The sequence below is a fragment of the Antechinus flavipes genome, chromosome 2 (genome assembly GCF_016432865.1).
Source record: "Antechinus flavipes isolate AdamAnt ecotype Samford, QLD, Australia chromosome 2, AdamAnt_v2, whole genome shotgun sequence".
Taxonomy (NCBI): domain Eukaryota; kingdom Metazoa; phylum Chordata; class Mammalia; order Dasyuromorphia; family Dasyuridae; genus Antechinus; species Antechinus flavipes.
The window spans coordinates 294673609-294691950 of NC_067399.1; the positions used below are offsets into that span (position 1 = coordinate 294673609).

The 18342-nt window shown below is 35.5% G+C and overlaps 1 protein-coding gene across 1 annotated transcript in view; it reads left to right on the forward strand.

Moving 5' to 3' along the window:
* UBR7 (ubiquitin protein ligase E3 component n-recognin 7) overlaps positions 1-9777 on the forward strand; it is a 30964-nt gene extending 21187 nt beyond the window's left edge. The window contains exon 11 of the mRNA XM_051977368.1: positions 7558-9777. Within this exon, the coding sequence (XP_051833328.1) occupies positions 7558-7650 (93 nt within the window). The 3' untranslated portion in view covers positions 7651-9777. The remainder of the gene's footprint in view (positions 1-7557) is intronic.
* The last annotated feature ends 8565 nt before the right edge of the window (positions 9778-18342 follow it).

Consider the following 18342-nt stretch of genomic DNA (forward strand, 5'->3'; position numbering starts at 1 on the left):
TCTTCTTAACTAATTTTCTGATAACTTACTATTGAACTATTCTTGGTTGATAACACTTCAGCTGATACGGATTATATAAAATTGAAAATCTGTTCAAACAAAATAAATGTAGTTAGAACTAGAAGGAAAATTATTAACTGAGAAAAAATCTTCATAGAAAATTTATCTGATAGAAGTTTAACATTCAGTATATTTATAAAGAATTGATTCAAATGTTTATAAATAAAGGTTAAAGACTATGAACAGGTAGTTCTCAAATGAGGAAATATAAACTTTGAACAATCACATGAAAAAAATGCTCCAAATTATTAATAATAAGAGAAAATGAAATGAAAATAACTAAAGTTTCCTCTCATACCCAGTATGGTGGCAAAGTAGAGAGGCAAAGATAACAAAAGTAAATTACAGTTGTTGGAGGGATTGTATAGAGGTAACAATTGAATAAATGCATTTTTTTAAATTCAGTATTTTAATAGATGACATAGTATGATATCATTTTTTAAAATTGCTTTTTATTTACAAGTTATATGCATGGGTAATTTTGCAGCATTGACAATTGCCAAGCCTTTTGTTCCAATTTTTCCCCTCCTTCTCCCCGCCCCCTCCCCTAGATGGCAGGTTGACCAATACATGTTAAATGTGTTAAAGTATAAATTAAATACAAAATAAGTATACATGTCCAAACTGTTATTTTGCTGTACAAAAAGAATCGGACTCTGAAATAGTGTACAATTAGCCTGTGAAGGAAATCAAAAATGCAGGCAGAAAAAAATATAGGGATTGGGAATTCCATGTAATGGTTCTTAGTAATCTCCCAGATTTCTTTCACTGGGTGTAGCTGGTTCAGTTCATTACTGCTCTATTGGAACTGATTTGGTTCGTCTCATTGCTGAGGACGGCCAGGTCCATCAGAATTGATCATCGTATAGTATTGTTGAAGTATATAATGATCTCCTGGTCCTGCTCATTTCACTCAGCATCAGTTCATGTATGTCTCTCCAGGCCTTTCTGAAATCATCCTATTGGTCATTTCTTACTGAACAATAATTGAATAAATGCATTGTTAATAGAACTGTTCCAACCAGTCTGAAAGCAATTTGAAACTGTATTCTCAAAATCGTCAAACTTGTGCATCCCTTTGATCTGGGGTCACCATCATTCAGCACATTCCCAGAAGAAGAGATCAAAGACAGATGAGGAGAAATCCACACCCAGAACAATATTCAGAACAACACTTTGTTGTTGTAGCAAAAAACTGGAATCAAAAACCAAAAAAAAGGGCTTTTAACTGGGGAATAGTGAAACAAATTATAGTATATTAATGTAGTAGGATTTTGTGGTACCATAAGTGATCGTGGATATGATAGGTTCAGAAGTGAAAATACTAAAATACAGAAAACTCAGCAACAATAGAAGGAAGAAAGATGAATGAACCTGCTATAGTAATTCTTGCTGGAAAAATTAAGACCTATTCCACAGCCTATAGTTTTTGGTACTAAAAGCCCCTATTTTTTCCCTTATTCCCATAGTGTTTACTGATGCTGCCTATTCCTCATACTATATCAATTTTAGGCAACTTTTACAGTTGAACTTTGGTGAATTCCCACCTGGGCTGTCAGGTTTGGGCCTTGTGCTGGGTATTCCCTTTCTGGGAAAGGATTTTACCTTGAGTAATGAAGAAGAAAAGGGAGTGTTTGTGGAAGGATATGAAACTCTGGGGACATGATTTTGGACAGGGGAAGGACCAGAAATGCAGTAATGAAAAATAATATCATAGTTCTAAAAACCATGTAGAAAAATTCCTCAGAAAGAGTGGGAGCAGATTGCTCAATACAGATCAAGAGAATCCATAGAATACTGATAAAAACCCCAGATTTAATTCACCAAGAAATCTGATGGTCAGACTTCAAAATTAAAAATATCAAAGTAAAAAATTAGCAAACATTGTTGATGGTCAGATAATATAGAGGAACCTTCTATATAGAAAAAGCATGCAAAGCAAGTAGCGAAGAAGATCAGTATATATATATATTCATTCCTCTTGTTTTGGTGGAACAGTAAGACAGAACAGTGTGAGGAAGGTTACACAAGGAGAAGAGGGAGTTTGATTGTTAGCAGGAGTGGCTGAAATAAACAAGCAATAGTGCTGGGATAGTTTAGATAATCCATGAGATGGACTTCAATAAGAAGGGATTGGTGCATTTTTGTACTAATTTAAATTGAAAGGAGAAAATGATTGGAACCTTGGGAAGACATGGGTTGGAGAGAGTTGAACCAGAGGTCATAGGTTGAAAGGGAGAATAAGGAAAGAAATCAATAGAGATAAGTCAGAAGGGGAAAAGACAAGAAATTGGATCTTACTTCTTTGACTTATTCCTTTTAATCTGCATTTCTGTGATTATTGATGATTTAGGGTAGTGTTTCATATGTTTGATAAGAGTTTGTAGATGTTTTGAATATTGTTTTTTTATATCCTTGGATCATTGATGGATACTATTTGAATTGGGAATGATTGATGCAAAGCTTTTTCTCAGGCATCTGCTTCCCTGCATTTCACAATTGAGTTGATTTTGTTTATGCAAAAGTTTTTCAATTTCTGATATGTTATATTTTATTTTTTATGATTGTTTGGTAAAGAACTCTTCTATAGCCATCTTTGAAAACTACCTGATCTGGTGGTTCTTCAGTGTTTTTAGCATATATTTTTAAATATTTAGATTATATATCCACTTGGAGCTTATGAGATATCCAATTTCCTTAGCAGTTCTTTTCAGATAAGAAGCTCATCTCCAAATAAAAATTGATAAACCTCTATAGCAAATCTGGTTACAGAAAGAGAAAGTAAAATCAGTCAATAAAAATGAACTTGGTGATAAAACAATTAAGAAATAAAATGCATTATGCATAATTTTATGCTAACAAGATAGATAATTTTAAAGAAATGAATAATTCCTTAACTAATACAATACCCAGATCTCTAGAACATGAAAGTGAGATATTTTTTAAAAATTGAGTATTTTTTTCCCAAATACATGCAAAGATAGTTTTCAACATTCACCTTTCCTTTCCCCCCAAGACAGCATGTGTACAGTTCTTTTAAATATATTTCCATATTCATTATGCTGCACAAGAAAAATCAGATCAAAAGGGAATAAACCACAAGAAAAAAAATGTTATTACAAACAATAACAAAAAAAGATGAAAATAATGCCTTTGATGCACATTTAGTCTCCATATTGTTTTCTCTCTGGATGTGGTACTTTTTATTATAAGTGCATTGGAATTGTCTTGAATCACTTCATTGTTGAAAAGAACCAAGTCCATCATAGTTGATTATCATATAATCTTATTGCTGTGTACAATGTTCTCTTGATTCTATTCATTTCTCTTAGCATCAGTTCATGTAAGTCTTTCCAGGCTATTTTGAAATCAGCCTGTTCATCATTTTTTATAGGACAATAATATTCAATTACATTCTTATATCATAATTTATTCAGCCAGTGCCTCGCTGATGGCCATCCACTCAATTTCTAGTTCCTTTCCATTATGAAAAGGGCTGCTACAAACATTTTTGCACATGTGGGATATAGACCCAGTAGAAACAGTGCTGGATCAAAGGGTATGCATTTTTAAAGCCCTTTGAGCAAAGTTCCAGAGTGCTCTCCAGAATGGTTGGTCCAACAATGATGCATTAATGCTCCAGTTTTCCCACATCCCCTCCAACATTTATCATTTTCTTTTTCTGTCATCTTAGCCAGTCTGAGAAATATGAAGGGGTACCTCAGAGCTATTTTGTATTTCTCTGATCAATAGTTATTTAGAGCACTTTTTCATATAATTAGAAATGGCTTTAATGTCTTTGAAAATTGTCTTCATATCCTTTGATCATTTATCATTTAGGGAATGGCTTATATTATAAATTTGAGGCAGTTCTGTATATAATCAGAAACACTGGCTTTACAAATTTTTCCCCAGCTTTCTCCTTCCCTTCTAATATTGGCTGCATTGGTTTTGTATGTGCAAAAACTTTTAAATTTGATGTGATCAAAATTACTGTATATTTTGCATTTCATAATGTTCTCTATTTCTTCTTTGACTATAAATTCTTCCCTTTTCATACAGATCTGAGAAGTAGACTCTCTCTTGTTCTCCTAATTTGCTTATAGTGTTACCTTTATCATGAACCTATTTTGGTCTAGAGTGTTAGATGTTGGTCAATACTTAGTTTCTGCCATATTATTTTTCAGTTTTTCCAGCAATTTTTATTAAATAGTGAGTTCTCTCAGAAGCTGGAGTCGTTTTGCAGGTTACTGTAGTCATTGACTATTGTGAATTGTGAACCTAACATATTCTACTGATCTACCACTCTGTTTCTTAGCCAGTACCAAATGGTTTTGATGACTGCTGCTTTATAATACAGTTTTAGGTCTGGTAGGGCTAGACTACTATGAAATTGAGATCTTAATCTCTTCTCAGCAAATGAAGTTGAGTAGATCATAAAGAAATTCCTGGAGAAGGGAAATTCACTATGATGAAGTTAAATTTATACTACATAATATAAGGATGGTCCAGGATTAGGAAAACAGCATAACTTATTGTGTTAAAAACATGCCAAATCAACTGTGCTCAAAGGGCTATCAAATTTTGCATACCCTTTGATCCAGCAATATAACCCAAAAAAGAGATCATAAAAAAGGGAAAGATATGCACATATGCAAAAATGTTTGTAGCAACTCTCTTTGGGGTGGCAAGGAACTGGAAAGTGACTGGGTGCCCATAAGTTGGGGAATGGCTGAATAAGCTATGATATCTAAATATAATGGAATATTATTGTTTTCTAAGAAATGATCAGGAATATTTCAAAATGTCCTGGAGAGACTTACATGAACTGATGCTAAGTGAAGTGGGTAGAACCAAGAGAACATTGTATATAGTTATAGCAAGATTACACAGTGATCAGTTTTGACGGTTGAAACTTTTCAATAATGAGATGATTTAGGCCAATTGCAATGGACTTGTGATGGAGAGTCATCTGCACACAGAAAGAGAACTATGGGAACTGAATGTGAATCACAGCATACTTTCACCTTTTTTTTTGGTTGTTTGCTTGTCTTTTTTTCTTTTTCATTTGATTTTTCTTGTGCAGCATGATAAATGTAGAAATATGTATAGAAGAATTGCACATATTTAACCTATTTTGCATTATTTACTGTCTAGGAGAGGGAGAAAAATTTGGAACACAAGGTTTTGCAAGAGTGAATGTTGAATATTATTTTTGCATACATTTTGAGAATAAAAAGCTATTATTTAAAAAAAATTCCAAATCACATAATTATGTTGGTAGATGAATAAAAAAACTGATGAAATACACTTTTTTTTTTTTTTAACATAGAAAGCATAATATTTGAAGGATTATTTTTAATCAATTAAAAAACAAACTATAGCTAGCATTACTTGCAATGTAGAAAACATCAGAAGCTTTTCTGGGAAATATATGGATAAAACAAGGATATCTGATCTCTAGTATTATTTATCATAATGTTAGGAATGCTAATAGTAGCATTAAAACAAGAGAAAGAAATTAAAGACACTAAAATTGGCAAAGATGAGACAGAATGATCCTTATTTACAGGTGATAAGAGTGTTAACCTAGAAAACCCTCGAAGATCAAAATTATTTGAGAAAAAAATTTGAGAAAATTATTAGTTTTAGGAAGTTACATGGTACAAAATAAGAACATGTAATTATCATTTCTCTGTAGCAAGAATAAATCCAGGAATAAAATAACAGAAAAAAAAAATCCATTTCCAAATAACTACAGGTACTTAAAATATCAGTCTACCAAGAACATACTCAGAATTTATAATTATACATACAAAACATTCTTTAAAAAATAATCCTTGAACATTTGGAAAGATGTTAATTCCTCTTGTTGAGATCATATCATACTTATTTTTTAAAGGTGAATCAAGAGACTATCATTTGGAATCGAGAGACATTGTGAGTTATTTTTTTATAGACTGTGATGGCCTAAAAATTCATCACCAAAAGGTGGCTTTCCCAATGAACATATTAATGCTGGCATTTTTTGATATATTGAAGTATCAATAATTTACAAAGTAAAAATTGTGTTTTTAATATTTTTGGACTTTGGTAAATGGGAGCCCATGAAGTCCTTATTGGTGGAGACAATAATAGATTCAATAAATGGTTCCAGCCTTTATCAGGCACATAGTTAACCACATTGTGTGTCTTTAGTGATATCAGTTAAACATTTCTCTAATAGAGAATACCCTGTGGGGAAATTTACCCTATTGGCCACATCTGCTGCTAGGTACATGATGTACTCGGGGCTAAGGCTCCTGAATTGTCCTAAGTTGAACATCATCAGGTGCTTCAAGGACTGCATATCTGAGTATTGTACACTCCTGAGGAAGTGAACCCAGGTCAGCTGCCCAGGAGGCATTTGTGCTACTTCTCTGTCAAGCACTTTGCCTAGAGATGGTGAGAGCAGCTGCTGTGAGAGTAGCTCTTTGGCATTTTTACAGCACAGTCAAGTGGGTGTATCAGCCCTCCTCTCAATTCCTGCAGCACTTAGCCTGGTGTCCTAGGGGTGTAGAAAAGCAGGAAATTTGGATTTGGGTCCCACTTCAGAATTTTACAAGCTCTGTGACCCCGGACAACTCAATGAACTTCTCTGATCTTGGTTCTGTATTAACTGCTTCATGAAGTTACTAGAAAAGTGCTTTTAAATACTTTGTAAAGTCATTTTCAAAATTATTTACTACTGCTGGCTAACTTGTCTATAACACTTTAAAGTTTACAAAGAGCTGTACATATGTTATCTCATTTTGATCCTCACAGTAACTCTATGAAGTGGTGGTGCTATTCATTTTACTGATGAAGAATCTAAGACTGAAGGAGATTGTGACTTGCTTAAGGTTTACATGGCTAGCAAGTGTCTGTCAAAATTTGAATTCAGTTCTGCCTGCCTTTAAGGCTAGCATTCTATCCTGCTGCCATTTCATTGCCCGAGAGTAAGAAAAATGAGATTCAGAAGTTATTTAGGTTTCATACCCTTTTTTTTGTTGTTGTTGTTGTTGTTGTTGTTGCTGAGGCAGTTGGGTTAAGTGATTTGCCCAGGGCCACACAGCCCAGGAAGTGTTAAATATGTGGGACTAGATTTGAACTCAGGTCCTCTGGACTCCTCAGGTCTCTCCACTGCGCCACCTAGTTGTCCCTCATGTTCTAATTCCAGGCTTTTTCCATCACAAGTCTGGATCGTTGGCATCAGGGCTAGGACATTTGCAGGGCCACAAATACTGGTACATATTTCATCACCTGATAGCAGTTTCCCAAGCTTCATCATTTTGGGCTGCTTTAGAATTCAGGGGTAGAGGGGTGGGAAGGCTGGAATTTTAATGAGTGTAGGAAGGAATTTTAAAAAGCTGTATTCTTATTCTCTTTTGGGGAAGAGGATAATTTTAACCGTATGTTTTGCTTTTTTGTGACTTTTATTTTCTCCTAATTACTGCTTATTTTATTATTCACCAACAGGTCGTTAAGAGAGAGGACATTCAGCAGTTCTTTGAAGAATTTCAGTCAAGAAAGAGAAGGCGGCTAGATGGGATGCAATATTACTGCAGCTAGAATGGCATAAATGAGATTTTTTTATTTCAGACCAAATGGGAATGCTGATGTTAGATAAATAAATGAGGCACATTTCTAACTGTTTGGTCCCCTTTTCACCATGCTCCTTTCCAAGAGGACTTATCCAGCCTTCTGCTGTTAGTACATGCCATTACTTTAGTGACCAGAATGCATATTCTAATTTCACTACCTATGATTCTCATTGTGTATTCAGTTCAATGTAACTCTGGTTGTTGACTCCCATGCTCCGCCCCCAGTCTCAATTGTTTTTTAGGTTTTAGGGAGTTTGATTTGGTTTTAAGAAAAGGTTGCCAGGATAATAGCCCCTTTTCTGCTGCCTAGTACTATAAGCCAGGTATTAACTCTGTTAAATTTTGATGGTTGTTTACAAAGTGCTTTGGATTTTTTGATATTATCAGGGATACTTATGAGCCTACATTAAAAACTGACCTACTTTGATATTGTCATATTTTAGAAAAGCTGTTATCAGGGTCCCAGAAAATTATGTTCTCTCCAAACCTATGCTGAAGCAAATAATCTGTGGCAGAATATTCTCCTAGGAGTGACCTTTGTGACCAGGGCAGAATGTGCCCCATATGGAAGGGGATAGACTCTATGAAAATGGGTAGAAAAAAACATTTTGTGCTCATGGATGATTTTTTTTTTTTTTTGGGTAACAGAAAAATTGATACCCTATTTCCTTTTAATTGTGATGGCATCTCCTTTGGATGCTGGTCAAGTTTCCTACATTTGTGAAAAGTAAGCTCCATGGAAAGCCATGTCAGTTGGTACAGTCTCCTTGACAGTCTTTCACCCCCTTTTTTTTTTTTTTTTTTTTTTTTTTTTTTTTTTTTTGGAGCAAGAGCATTCATTGAAAAGTATGTAGCCTTGAATCGTGCCTCCCTCTATGTGAACCACTTTTTTTGGAAATAGATGATGGATGTGCTTTAGGACACATTGACTACATTGGATTTCTTAGGTCCTGCTGACAAAATACATATTCACATAGAGGCCAGCTAAGCTCAGCAGGAACTCCATTTTGACATGCCCACTCATGACTATCACCTTAGAGATGTCAGGCTTTAGGTTTAGAAGAAATTAAACTGCTTTTTCTAGTAGTTCTGCTGGGACAGTGGGGCTGTCTTTGATTGGAAGATCCTTGTGCTCTCTGAACCTCAGGAGGGCTCCTACACAGCCCTGATAGTTAACAGTCCTGGCAAGAGTAAGGATTTTGCTGGAGTCTTTGACACAGTCTCTTCGGAGCTAAGGCTCCTCAGGGATCTCACTTGGAAGTTATCAGGACTCGTTAGGAGGGCCAGCACGACTGGTGGTGGCAAGGAGGACAGACTCAGCCTGTGTACTTTTATTTTTCAGATAATAGGATCATAGAATTTAGGACTGGAAGGGACCTTAGAATCCCTCTTAAATATAAGCCTTTTATCTTACCAATAAGGAAATAAGGTCAGAGAATTTAAGTGACCAGTCACAGGTTGTAAGGAAATTGTAAGATTTGAATTTGGGTCTTCTGACTCCAAATTCAGTACTCTTTCTACTTTTTTTTTGACAGTTTGTTTTTTTTTTAACCTATGGGCCAAGGCTGTACTAAAAGTTTGTCTTTTTCAATAAATATTTATTCTAAAAGTACCTAAGGTGTATGGATTCTGTGGTAGGGGCTGGGCCTACAAAGTCTAGATAAGCCATAGTCCTGCCAGTTGTTATTGACCCAGTGCCCCAAAGTAACTTACCTAGCCAGAGACAAGACCTATTAAATCTGAGACTGGTTGTCAACACAACAACAAATTGCCACTAGCACCGAAGGGCTTGTTTGGGGAAAGGCACTGATCCTTCTTTAACTTTAACCAAAAAACTTCTTTTATACCTGTTGTTCACAACTCCTTTTCTGACTTTATTGGGCCACTTCTCCTCTTAGAGACTAATTTTGGTCAAGATAGAAATGTGCTCAGCGCATGTTTTATGCAAAACAGGAAGATGATATTAGTTTGCTTTAAAAACAAATTCTGGTATTGTATGTGCATTTTTGTAGAAATTGTTACTGGAATTGTAACTACATACTTAATTTCAATCAAGATTCTGTAAAAATTTAAATAAAACAAATTTAGAAAAAGATCTCTGTATTTTTCTTCAAATGAATTTGTCTCTTAAAAACTGTAACCAAACCTGCCCATTGCAGGAGTGAGCAATCTAGTATTTTCAAGGATTATGAAGTGTTTTTCTAAAAAGAATTTTTGTTGAGGTAAGTTTACACTTGAGTCCATCTCCCTCCTTCCTCTCCCCCAGCTCCCAGCATTATATTCCTAAAGTGCCAGTCTACCACTTCCTTTCTCTAGGCTAATTAACTCTGATGCTTTCAGAACTCATCTGTTCCTTTTATAATCTGGTTCCAACCTCTTCCAACCAGTCTGACAGGGAGGGGAGATTGGAACCTAAGTTACTAAGTGAAAATACTATGTTGTGATCCATACACAAAAAGTTTCAATTAAAAAAAAAAAAAGATCCTTCAATAAATCTCTTTTGGATACAAGTCCTGAACAAAAGCATGGATGAATTCTTAACCATTTTTGTATTAGACTCCCTTTGGTACTCTTGCGAGGACCATTCAGCTCCCACAGCTCTCTCTCTGGGTGCAGATGGCTTTCTTCACCACAAGACCATTGGAACTGGCCTGAATCATCTTGTTGCTAAAGAGTCCGTCAGAATTGATCATAGTATAATCTTGTTGCTGTGTATAATGATCTGGTTGTGCTCATTTCACTCAGCGTCAGTTCATGTAAGTCTCTCCAAGCCTCTCTGTATTCATCCTGTTGGTCATTTCTTACAGAACAATAATATTCTGTTAACATTCATATACCACAATTTATTCAGCCATTCTCCAATTGATGGGCATCTACTCAAGTTTCCAGTTTCTGGCCACTACAAACAGGGCTGCCACAAACATTTTTGCACATGTGGGTCCCTTTCCCTCCTTTAAAATCTCTTTGGGTATAAGCCCAGTAGAAACACTGCTGGGTTAAAGGGTATGCACAGTTTGATACCTTTTTGAGCATAGTTCCAAGTTGCTCTCCAGAATGGCTGAATCCATTCACAATTCCACTAATAATGTATCAGAGTCCCAGTTTCCCCACATCCCCTCTAACATTCCACATTATCTTTTCCTGTCATCATAGCCAAACTGAGAGATGTGGTGTCTCACAGTTGTCTTAATTTGCATTTCTCTGATCAGTAGTGATTTAGAGTACCTTTTCATACCACTGGAAATAGTTTTGATTTCTTCATCTGAAAATTGTTCATATTTCTTTTTTAAATTAAATTTTGATTTAATTGTTAACTTCTTTAAAAAATGGGGGGAAATAACACTGTAATAAAATTAGCTAGCATATAAACCAATTCCATCATGTATTTATGCTACTGACTTCCTGATCACAGGATCAGAGGATTTCAACTCAAAAGAATTTTATAGTCAAGTGTCCATCTAAGCTAACCTAGATCTAAAAGGAAAATCCAGAAAACATACCCACCTAGTTGTCAACCAAGCTCTGCTTGAAGACCTCCAATGTGGAAGAATCCACTATTTGCTAAAGGAGGTCATGCTATTCCTTCACTTCTGCAAAGAAGGAAGGAAGGAAGACATACTCTTCGGGACCTCCCTTTTTTTTTTTTTTTTTTTTTTTTGAGGTAATTGAGATTAAAGAATTGCCTAAAATCACACAGCTAAAAGTCCGAGGCCAGATTTGAAGTCTCTCCCAAGAGACCATCAGTATTGAGCCATGAAAACACTAAAATTTACATCTACAATGACCTTAACAAGATTTTTTTTTTTTTCATATTCTGGATTCTCAAAAACTCTCTTGCTTCTCTATTTGTATTTCTAGTCATAGCACTTTGACACATAGTAACTATTTAATGAATGCTTTTTTCCATCTTATTAGACTAAGGAAACAAGGTAATGCAAAAATTCTCATTCCCATTTTACAGATGAGGAAAAAAATTCCAAGAGAAGTAACTTGCCAAGATAAATATAAATTAATAATTTAATAAATAAAAAGCAACTTTACAATGTGAAAGGATACCTGGGGCATAAACTGTAGTTAAATTACATATTTACAGTTTTGCAAACATGATAATAATTCAACTTTGTGTAAAGGCTTTAAAGTCAAAAATTTACTTTCTTAATTGGGAAAAAAATTTCATATCTCAAGGATTCTGATAAAGGCTTCATTTCCAAAATGTAGAGAGAATTGACTCGAACCTATGAAAATACAAGCCATTCTCCAATTGATAAATGGTCAAAGGATATGAAGTTTTCAGGTAAAGAAAAGCATTTCTAGTTATATGAAAAAATGCTCTAAATCAGTATTGATCAGAGAAATGCAAATTAAGACAATTCTGAGGTATCACTACACATGTCAGATTGGCTAGAATGACAGGAAAAGATAATGACAAATATTGGAGGGGATGTGGGAAAACTGGGACACTGATACATTGTTGGTGGAGTTGTGAACTGATTCAACATTCTGTAGAGCAATCTGGTACTATGCTTAAAAGGCTATCACAATGTGTATACACTGGGCTTATATCCCGAAGAGATCTTAAAGGAGGGAAAGGGAGCCACATGTGCAAAAATGTTGTGGCAGCCCTCTTTGTGGTGGCCAGAAACTGGAAACTGAGTAGATGCCCATCAATTGGAGAATGGCTGAATAAATTGTGGTATATGAATGTTATGGAATATTACTGTTCTGTAAGAAACGACTAGCAGAATGATTTCAGAGAGTCCTGGAGAGATTGACATGAACTGTTCCTGAGTGAAATGCGTAGAACCAAGAGATCATTCTATACAATAACAACATGATTGTGGATGATCAACTGTGATGGACTTGGTTCTTTTCAACAATGAACTGATTCAACACAATTCCAGTAGATTTGTGATGAAAAAAGCCATTAACATCTAAAGAAAGAAGTATGGAGACTGAATGTGTATCAAAGCATATTTCACCTTGCTTGCATTTTTTTTCCATTTTTTTCCTTTTTGATCTGATTTTTCTTATACAGCATGATAAATATGGAAATATGTATAGAAGAATTGTATATGTTTAAGATATATTGGATTACTTGCTGTCTAGGTGAGGAAGTGTGTTGGAATCCTTACAAACTGCTAACTCATTAGAGTTGATCTAATCTTACAAGAAGATGTTTTGGGCAGAACCAGAAACAAGGTACTAAGTAGAACTAATTAGTACAATGCTTGTGTTTGCACCTTTACTCATTGGAGTTCACAAGTTTGCCAGATTCACAAAGTAAACTTTGTACCTTTGTGAGTTCACACCTCCCTCGAAGCTCTTTGGGCCAGAGAGCACTATGGGAGAAAACCTACAATCCCTCTCTTGAAGGAGCATAAATAGAGCTTCAATGGGCCAGTCAAAGAAGTTTTTCAGAGTGAAGAAGCTACAAGTCGAGATTTTCAGCGGAGTTATGCCAGAAGCCCTCTCTCCGAGGCAAGGCAAGAAAGAATATATTTTCCACTTGGCTGGCTGGTCGCAGAAGAGAGTTCAGCTGCATTGGAGAGGAGTTGGTGGCTGGGCTCCTGCACGCCCCCCACTGAGACCAAGCTGGTCTGAAAGACTCACCAGAAAGCTAGCCGAGCCCCAAGTGAAGGAGACAAGAGATCCATTCCATCTCTGTGCTGGTTGGAGGCTGAAGAAAGCAGAGGCAGAGGCTGAAGGATAAAACCTTTGGATTTGGCGACCACGAAGGGAGCTCTTGGAACCAAGCAGAGAGATAGACCTCTAAGCTAACCGGGCTAGAAGAAAAAGATCACCACATTTTGGTGCCCGAACAGGGACCGACAAAATCCTGATTCCAGGGAAGTCACCCAGAGAGAACTTTTATAATATTTTAAAGAAGAACACTTGAACCACAATAGAAGTGGGGGAAGAGAAAAATTTGGAAAATAAGGTTTTTCAAGGGTGAATGTTGAAAACTATCTTTGCATATATTTTGAAAATAAAAAAACTCATTTAAAAGAAAAATTACTTTTTTCTCAGCCATATTTTGAGCTAGTAATAGAAGTATTATTTTTTTCTCCATTTTCTAGAGCAAGAAACTGAGATTTCAATGAGAGGAATTTTATTTGATTAGGATCGTATAGCCAGGATTTAAACCCAGGTGTTTTCTATTGTTCCCTCTTCAACCCAAATAACAAGTTCCAACTTTACCAGCCCTTCATCCCTACATGCTTCCTTGGTATTAGTTCTTCCTCTCACACCCCATTTTTATAATATAATTGCTCCTTAATGTTTCCTACCCATTTTTGTCTTTTAGAATCACCTGATTGTACAAACAACCTCAATCTTTCTTTCTTTTTTTTTCAGTTTTCTTTAGTTTTCCTTCTCTCCCCCTCATCCCATCGCCCAGTTACATGCAAAAACATTTTTTAGCATTCATTTTTAAAACTTTGAGTTCCTGGTTCTCTCCTCTTTTCTGTCCCCACCTCCCACTCCAATTAAGAATGCAAGCAATTTGATATAGGTTATATATGTTAGTCATGCAAAACAACTTCATGACATTCATGTTGTGAAAGAAAATATAGACCAAAAAAAATACTCTCAAGAAAGGAAAATTTAGAAAATATGCATCAATCTATATTGAGACAGCATTAATTCTGGGTGTGGATAGTATTTTTTATCATAAGTCCCTCAGAGTTGTCTTGGATTATTGTATTTATTTATTTATTTTGGTTATACATGTATATTCTTTTTTAAAAAACACATTTCCTTATGAATCATGTTGGAGAAGAAAAAATCAGCACAAAAGGGAAAAACCACAAGACAAAAAAAAAAAAAAAATTGACCATATCTTTAAGAAATGATCAGTAGGATGATTTCAGAGAAATTTGGAGAGACTTACGTGAACTGATGCTAGTGAAATGAGCAGGACCAGGAGATTGTTATACATGAATACATCAATATTATATGATGATCAATTCTGATGGACCCAGCTCTTTTCAACAGCTGGATGATCCAGAGCAATTCCAATGATCTTGTGATGATGAGAGTCATCTACATCTATAGAGAGGACTGTGGGAACTGAGGGTGAATTACAACATAGTATTTCACTCTTTTTGTTGTGGTTTACTTGAATGTTATTCTTTCTTTTAAAATTTTATTATTATTATTTTAATTTATTTTTTTGCTGAGGCAATTGAGGTTAAGTGACTTGCCCAGGGTCACACACAGCCAGGAAGTGTTAAGTGTCTGAGGCCAAATTTGAACTCAGGTCCTGCTGACTTCAGAGCTGACATCATCTAACTGCCCTTTCTCATTTTTTTTTAATTGTATTTTTCTTGCGCAACAAGATAATTATATAAATATGTATGGCTTATTTTGGATTTAGCATATTTTTTTTTACCATGTCTAACATATATTGAATTACATGCCATCTAGGGAAGGGGTGGGGAAGAGAGGGAAAAAAATGGAACACAAGGTTTTTAAAAAATCAATGTCAAAATAACTATCCTTGCATATGTTTTGAAAATAAAAAACTTCAATAAAAAAGAGAATATAGCATGTGTTGATTACATTCAGTCTCCATAGTTCTCTCTCTGAATGCAGATGGCATTTTCCATGCAAAGTTTACTGGAATTGCCTTGGATCACTGAATCAAGCCTTTCATTGTTGATCATCGCACATTCTTGCTGTTATTGTGTACAGTATATTCCTAGTTCTTCTTGTTTTGTTTAGCATCAGTTCATGTAAATCTTTCTAGCCCTTTCTAAAATCAGCTTGTTCATCATTTTTACAGAACAATAATATTTCATTACTTTCATATACCCTAACTTATCCAACCATTTCCCAATTAATGGAATCTATTCATTTTTCAATTCTTCTCCCTCCCTCACAAAAATAATCTTATTTTATATATATACAAATGTATACATATTATGTATGTTACCAGTCTTCTTAAAATAAATTATAATACGTGTATTACTATTATGATGGTTATATATACTATAAGAAATGATGAGCAGGAGTATCCTTTTCCTTCTTTTATGATTTCCTTGGGATACAGGCCCAGTAGAGACACTGCTGGATCAAAGGGTATGCAGTTTTATATCCCTTTAGGCATAGTTCCAAATTGCTTTCCAGAATGATCGGATCATTTCATAACTTCATCAACAATGCATTAGTGTCTCAATTTTCCCACATCCCCTCCAGCTTTTATTATCTTTCCTGTCATTTTAGCCAATCTGAGAGGTGATGCCATCTAGCTCTAAGGTTTTTTTTTTTAAACCTTTAGAGGGTTTTTTTTTAAATTTGCATTTTTCTAATCAATAGGGATTTAGGACATTTTTTCATATGACTATAGATGGCTTTAATTTCTTCATCTGAAAATTGTTCATATCCTTTGACTATGAATTGGGGAATAACTTGTATTCTTATAAATTTGACATAGTTCTTTATATATTTTAGAAATGAGACCTTTATCATAAACACTGATTAGAAATTTTTTCCTAGCTTTGTGCTTCCCTTTTAATTGTGTTTGTGTGTGTTTTGTGTATTTAATCATTGTATTGCTGAGAATACCTAAATCATTCATAGTTGATTATGTTATGATATTGCTATTATTTTATGCACAATACATTTCGTTTTGCTTCAGTTCATGGAAGTCTTTTTAGGTTCTTCTGAGAGCTTCCTGCTCATCATTTCTTATAGTATATATAACCATCATAATAGTAATACACATATTATAATTTATTTTAAGAAGACTGGTAACATACATAATATGTATACATTTGTATATATATAAAATAAGTCTTTAATGTTTTTTTTTAATTTCTTCTGGATCTTTTATGTCAAATTTTCCATTGAGTTTTGGTCTTTTTGTTACAAATGTTTGAAAGTCTTTTAGTTCATCAAATATCTTTTTTTTTCCCCATTCGGGATTATACTCAACTTTACTGGGCAAATTATTTATTCTTGGATGCTGACTCCAGATCTTTTTAATTATATCTATCACCTCAAACACTGGCACAAATTCAAAGCTCTGAACAATATTCTTCATGCTCCTGTTGCCACTGTCTTGTCCTAGTTTCAGCTTCAGGCCAAGTTATGTTTCTTACATAGAATGGTGGATAGAGAGCTGGATCTGCTGTCAGGAAGACCTGAATTTAAAGTCTGACATCAGATGTTTACTAGCTAGCTGTGTGACCCTGAGCAAATCATGTTTAATTCTCTCAGAGCTGGTTTTCTCATCCATAAAACAGGGATAATAATGGTTCTTACCTCACAGTGTTGTTGGGTTGGGATGTGCTGGGACAGCTCTGCTAGAGCTGACTTGTAGAGATAATTGTTAAATTTTCAGTGTTAGCAATTGCAACTTGAAAATTGACAAATGCTGCTCTTCCTCCCTGCCTTTCTCCCCTTCCCTTCTCCCTCCGTTTCTTCTTTCCTTTCCTTCCCTCCCCCTCTCTGTCTTTTTTTTCTCTCTCTCTTTCTTTCTTATAGCATACACACCATCATAAGATAACACAATCTGTTTAGCCATTCTCCCAACTTCTTTTTCAAACTACCTTAGTAATAATAATAATAGTCCTTCCTTCCTCCCTCCTTCCCTCCCTCCCTTCCTTTCTTCCTTACTCCTTCTCTCCTTCCTTCCTTCCTTTCTTCCTTCCTTCTTAGGATATCATGCTCTTACCTGAAGGTACTCTTCCCCAAAGAAAGTAATGTGTTTTTTTGATTGCTGAAACCTTCCAATGTATCTTGGGGTTTACTGGCTAGATTTCTTTCTTAAGGATTATGTCTTAAACCCACATCACTCTGGCTCTCATTAATTGGTCAACAACAGGTCCCAGGCCAAGCTTATGGTTGGCTTATGAATTTGATTGATTCAGAGTGAATGTAAATAGCAATATTTCTGTTTTGGCCAGAAATCCTGAGGATCCTTCCCTCCCAGATTTTTTTTTGACTAGATAAAAGAGGCCTTTATTTCTTACTTAGACTTTCACCGCAGGGTCATTGTCTTAAGATGAACTAAGATCTGGGAAAAACCTTAGCTTAAAAAGGCCCAGATCTCCCACTACCTCAGGGGCCATCCCCAGTCATCCTAATCTATATCTTGCCACTGAACTCAGAAGGCTCTGGAAGGGATGAGACTAGTGACTTTGCACGTCTTCCCACTTACATGTCGTGGTATCATCCCTAACATCATGTTCTCTTCAAGAATGAATGTTCTTGAATGTTTATGATGACGATCCAAGTTTACCACACTCATCCTAAAGTTTAGACTGTTCTTGAATCTCTTCTTCACCCCAAGCCAAGGTGGCTTTGGAGCATGAATATTCCTGTCCCACTTTGGAGAATGGGGAACTGTGCAGCTAAGAGGCCAGATTTCTTATGAGTGGGGTCTTACACAAGGTATCAGATAAAGGGAATGCTGACTAACTCCCCTCGCATTTTTCTAGATCTTTTAGGAAAACCAGATTAATGGGTAATAAGCTGTTCCATCTTAGATCAACTCAGTCTGTTGTGAAAAAGGAGAGAGACTGGCTAGAGTTAGGAGGCAGAAAGCATCTTCATGGCCTACTGTGTTTGATCCTGACACTCCTGTAAGTATCATCCACCAGGGCTGGAAGTGGGCTAGCTCCTGAAATGGCCAGTCCATGACAGACTGTATTGGGGT